General features: G+C 45.8%; 1 protein-coding gene across 1 annotated transcript in view; it reads left to right on the top strand.

Annotated features, from left to right (window-relative positions):
- Nucleotides 1-423: 423 nt before the first annotated feature.
- LOC104273697 (ES1 protein homolog, mitochondrial-like) overlaps nucleotides 424-5,700 on the top strand; it is an 11,090-nt gene continuing 5,813 nt past the window's right edge. Inside the window, exon 1 of the mRNA XM_009869099.1 lies at nucleotides 424-520. Coding sequence (XP_009867401.1) covers nucleotides 424-520 — 97 coding nt within the window. The remainder of the gene's footprint in view (nucleotides 521-5,700) is intronic.

Raw genomic sequence — 5,700 nt, 5'->3', positions numbered from 1 at the left:
CCGCCCCCTAAACCCGTCACTTGACTGAGCCAGAAGTTCAGTTTTCAGGAGACCCAGACAACTACACAATCTTGTAATCTAGCTAAAGTTTTGTTGTTGGTTGTTTTTGTTTGGGTTTTTTTGTTGTTTTTTATTAGGTTTTTTGTGTGTTTGGTTTTGTTTTAGTTTGATTTTTTGTTTGTTTGGTTTGGGTTTTTAACAGCCTTTTTCAAGCACTGCTTTGGAGCTGATGGAAAACACACATACGACACTCGTCCTTACAAGCAGAATCTGCCAAGGACGACCTCTGGGCCTGGACCTGTCACGATGAGGAGAGGTCTCACTCCCTGGCAGAAAGTCTCTTGTGGTGTCAGATATAGGCAGGGTGGTGAGTCAACTGAGAGCATCCCTGCAGAGAAGGACTTGGGGGTGCTGGTTGACGAGATGCTCAACATGAGCCGGCAAGGTGTGCTGGCAGCCCCAAAATGCAAACGGTGTCCTGAGCTGCATCAAAAGAAATGTGGTCAGCAGGTCGATGCAGGTGAGTCTGCCCCTCTGCTCTGCTCTTGTGAGATCTCACCTGGAGTACTGCATCCAGCTCTGGAGCCCTCAACACAAGAAGGACATGGACCTGTTGCAGCAGGTCCAGAGAAAGGCCACAAAAGGGATCAGAGGACTGGAGCACCCCTCCTGTGAAGACACGCTGAGAGAGTTGGGGTTGTTCAGCCTGCAGAAGAGAAGGCTCCAGGGACACCTTTATAGCAGTCTGCCAGAACCTGAAGGGGGCTACAGGAAAGCTGGGAAGGAACTGTTTAGAAGGGTATGTGGTGACAGGATGAGGGGCAATGGTTTTAAGCTAGAGCAGGGCAGATTTAGACCAGATGGTAGGAAAAAGTTCTTTACTATGAGCGTGCTGTAACACTCAAACAGGTTGCACAGAGAAGTTGTGGAAGCCCCGTCCCTGGAAGTGTTCAAGGGCAGGTTGGATGGGGCTTTGAGCAACCTGGTCTAGTGGGAGGTGTCCCTGCCCATGTCAAGGGTTTGGAACTACATAATCTTTAAGGACCTTTCCAACTCAAACCATTCTTTGATTTTATGATAAATCGTGTAGCCCTGAACCCCTTCGGGCTGCCCAGAAGCCTTGGATGAAGCCCTTCAGGGCTTGAAGGCGAGTTCATATACCCATCACCCATTGCACTTATTCAGGTTGTAACACATTATGGGGATTATAAATTAGTTTATTCTCTTGTTTTTTTACGATGATAGCAAGAACAATCTGTAAGATGAACTCTGGCTAAGAGAAACAATAAGAGCACGTTTGCCAGCAGCATCCCTGAAGTAACAGCTTTTCCCAGCTCTGTAGAGTTGTAGAGTTCAAAACTAGCTATGCTGGTATCAGTCCAGGATGCTAAGTCTGGTAGTTCGTATCAGCAGTGAAAGTGCTGGTGTGTGCTATTCACTGGGTAAATAATAACTGTGCTGTGGCCTTTTGACTGTCAGGAGCCAGAGAAATATCCCTGCTCATTGCATATGAAAACAAAGAACGATCAGTTCTCTAGTCAGCACTATGTTGGGCTATATCCAAGCAAAACTGGTGGTGGAAATCCCTTCAACCTACAGAAAAATGCAGGATAGGCTGCTGAATATCAGTTTTGGTAATGTTGGGACTAGTAAATGTGTTCAGAAAACTCAAGATGGCACAGCTAATAAAATATTTAATTTAAACAGCATTTCTGCATCTGACTTCATTACTGCCTGATTCTATACTTATCTTTAAAATGCATGCTGTTCAGCACTATACATTCATTTCACGCACGTATACATAATCTATACATACCTATATTTCCATATTTCATTTTAAGCCTAGGCATGTTATTTGTGTCTCCTTTGAAGTTAAGCTCTGTGTTAATTCTTTATAAAATAAAGTGTGCTCTTACTCGTGTGTTTTCTGTCTTGAACGTAGTACAAGATGCCGACTCCTATCTGTTCAAAAATATATGCGTTTGTGTGAAACATAGCTGCAATTCCTAGTTTTAAAGGTTTTGATATGTAACTCTGAAGTGCTTTATGAAACAGGGGAAGCATAATTGATCCTTTCTATGAAGCCAGGATGCAGAGAAATGAAATGACATAATGAAGGTGCTGTAATTGCTTGTTAGCCAAACTAGAAATACAGTATAAACTGGTTCTTAGTCCTGGCCAGTGTATGTTTGCAGCTTGGACTATTAAGTTTCCGTTCAGGCATTGCTGTGGCTGCTGAACGTGTCAGGTCAAATGACTAAGATGGCAAAGCTTTTTATTTATTTTATTTTATTTTAGTAGCATTTTTGTATCTCACTTCATTGCATCTCATAGGAAACTTTGGTGGCATGGTACTCTGCTTTTTTTTCTTCTCCTTCAACCTAAGTCATGTTGTGAACTATATTTTAACATAGAAAATAAATCAGTAATAAATCTGTGAGCTAAAAAGTTCACATCAGCAATTTATGAGTCAGCATCTGTCTTCTTTTATTATGCAGAAACATGTCAAAGTGCCCTTATAGACCCACAGAGATGATTTGCCTTTTGTCACCTAGCAAGCTTAGAAGAACGATTGAAACTGGCTATAAAGGCCAACTTCTGGAGTTGACAGGAATCCCAGATTTTTTTCATTTCCCAGTGTATTTTCTTTTGATTAGTGAAAAAAGAACATTTTCCCAAAACTATGAAGAAGACTCTCGGTGATTTCCCATGGTAAAACAGTACCTTCTCCATCTCTACCCTTGAGAGTCACAAGATGGAAGCAACAATGAGAAAAGGGAAAACAAACCCTGCTGCTGCTGCAGCCAAAAATCGTGGTTTTGAACAGCTGGTTTGGTTTTGAACATCTCCATGAGTCACTACATTGTAATAGTCACAGCGAGGAGGCTGTTGAATCTGAAGTAACAGCTCCTACCTCAGGAAAACAGGCTTCTCTCGATGGTGCTTGTATCTTCAGGGGCACGTCTGCCAGCCTCTGTCCTAGCAATATGCCGTCCAGTGAGGAAGTTACAATTATATATGGATCTCAGCAGACAAAACTACACAGCTGGTAGTTTTACTGCTCACAGGGTTTTTTCTGATACTCTGCAATCAAGTCAGCTGGATACAGGCTGAGAAGCACAAAGATCACCCAAAGTCCTACTAAAGCCAATCTGAAGTTCATCAGCCTGAGGTCCACTCTCCCCACCTTTGAGGGGTATGAAAGGCATGTTGAGAAAAGGAGCCAGACAGGACTTCCCTGCACCTACACTCTGCCGCATACCCTGAGATATGACCTGAACTGTGAGCTGGGGCGGGAGAAAGCCACGTTGTTTTCCACAGGAACTATGTACGGTAGGGCTAAGGGTTCCCCTGAGATCCTCCTCAACGTAGGATGAGGGCTGTGCTCAGGAGAGATGTGCAGTTCAGTCAGCATTTGGGACTGCAGGACAGCCCCTGCTTTGTCTGGCAGCTTAGGGGGCAGGTGAGGGAAATGGTTTATTTCCAAGCTGGAATTCCAGAGGCACTCTGCTTGAAGGTTGACAGATGGGATAAGGGCTGGAGTAAGGATGCAAGTGAAGTTCATATTGAGTTTTGAGCTGAGAGAGACCATCTAGGATCTGCTAAAGGGCAGGGATAAGTGAATTGATGAGCCAGCTGGATGCAGGCTACGAAAGATAAAGAGCTATCCAAGTCAAATTTAAGCTAATCTGAGAATCTGTTGTTAGGCAACTAAGGCCCTTCGGAGCAGGATTTCCACTACAGAAAATATCTCTCTCAAATCTTGAGCAGAAGGAAAAGGGTTGGAGGCCAGGACAGAGCTGTAATTCAACTCGTTGAAGCCTGAAGGAGACAGTAAGTGCTCTCTGTCCCCTTCGGCGTGTGTAGCTGGTTGCCCAAGGCCTGGTAAGAACTGTTGTGAGGCAAGCTGAAAACTACTTCTGCTCACCTCAGCGCAGGCTTCCTGCTTCTTTCCTGGGGAGCTGCTTTGAAGCTGAGGCTCCTGACTCCCACCGGAGCTATGCTGCAGCCACACCTGGGGCCAGCCAGGTACCCCGTCAGTTCAGACCCCAACCCACGCATCTGTCATCCCAGCTTGACCTTGGATGACAATGACACAGAGCAAGGGCAGTTATGGAGCTGGCAGAGATGTGACATGAGGGTCCTGAAGTGCAATATCACATCCCAATCAAGTCCAAGGTCCATCCAGGAAAAAGGGCCACTTATACCTTGTGTATACCTACAAAAGAGACAGGGCCAGAAACAGGACTGGGGATGAAGTTACTGACGATTCAGGTCCAAAGTCCATCCAGGAAGTACATCCAGTAAATCGGCACAGAAAGGAGCAGGAAATTCCAGCTCTGAAGGTGCTCATCTCCGTAGCTCAAACACTAACCCCTGGCCTTCACACAGAGGGCTTCAGGATTCCACCCATATCTCCAAATGTGCATTGAACTTACACTCCTTCCAGACAGCAGCCTCTGCTGTCTGCACTGCAGTCCTGCTCAATCCTGAGAGGCAGAGTGTGGGCTATGGTGCATATAGAGCTGTAGCCCTGCATTTATTTGGAGCAGTCTGCCCTTATGCAAGGAGTTTCCCTATCTTGATCCTCTCCTGTTCAGTAATTACTCTATCCATCATCCCACACTGATTCCTAAACTCTCAGCTGAACGTGATTTGCTACAGAATTCCTGTCATATACCACTTTTTCCTCTTCCCAATCTATGCACTGTTCTTTCCCCCACACCCTGACATTTTGGAATGTCTCCTTTTTCTACAAGATCCAGCTTTTCACCCCTCTGGTGCAGTGAAACTGTGCATTTTCTTTGCTAAGCCCAAATTTCTTAATAAAAAGAGAGGCACTTGATAAAAAATATAGTACACCTGGTCTCCAGTGTGACATTTGTGTGCGCAGTCAAAAAGAGACAAGGATGAACGTCTTGCTTTGGCCTTCAGTTCCTAGGGCAACGCTTGAATGACTATGCTGGGAGTGGGTGAGGGAAAGAAAGTAGGTTTCGTTTTCCAAAATTCTGGTTTTCCTGGTAAAATTGGGCTGCTCCCTAAAGCACAATACAAGGTCAAGGGAATCAAAAGGGGTATGTGGTTTTGATGAGTAAGGGTATTCCTGAAACAAGCAGCATCACGACCCAGCAGTACTGCTTGCCTCTAACCGAATTCCACTTTTGTGAGGCTTTCAAAGCAGCGCATTCATCACACCATTACAGTCTCATGTGTAAAACAAACAAACAAACAAAAAACCCGCAAAATTTCAAACTTTAAACTGCTGCCCCTTTGCAAGATGCTAGCGGAAGGAGAGCAGCTTTCAGAGGAGCTGCTGGATTGCAGGTTTGTAACAGCACGGCGACGGTCCCCCGGCAGCGCCTCCTCTGGCGCAGCAATACGCAGGCCACAAATAACGATTTAAGTGCAGCTCAGCCTGTTTTATTTTAAAAATAAAGCAGCACATATATATATATACTTTTTTTTTCTTTCCAGTTTTCCCCCTGATGTTTAAGGGTCACCCCCACCTACATTTTGTCACCAGAGAAGAAACGGGCCTCCGGGGCAGGCTGAAGGGCCTGGGTGCCGGCTGCCGGAGCAGCAAGATGGAGGCTGAGCCAGGGCGCAGGCGCACCAGCAGGAGGAGGAGAAGGAGGAGGAGGAGGAAGGTGCTGTGAGGCCCTGCTGGCTGGGCGGCCGCGAGCGGGACGCGGGGGGCCG

Source organism: Apaloderma vittatum, unplaced genomic scaffold, assembly GCF_000703405.1.
Source record: "Apaloderma vittatum isolate BGI_N311 unplaced genomic scaffold, ASM70340v1 scaffold5965, whole genome shotgun sequence".
In the NCBI taxonomy this organism is placed as follows: Eukaryota; Metazoa; Chordata; class Aves; order Trogoniformes; family Trogonidae; genus Apaloderma; species Apaloderma vittatum.
This window is presented reverse-complemented; position numbering and strand designations above follow the sequence as displayed.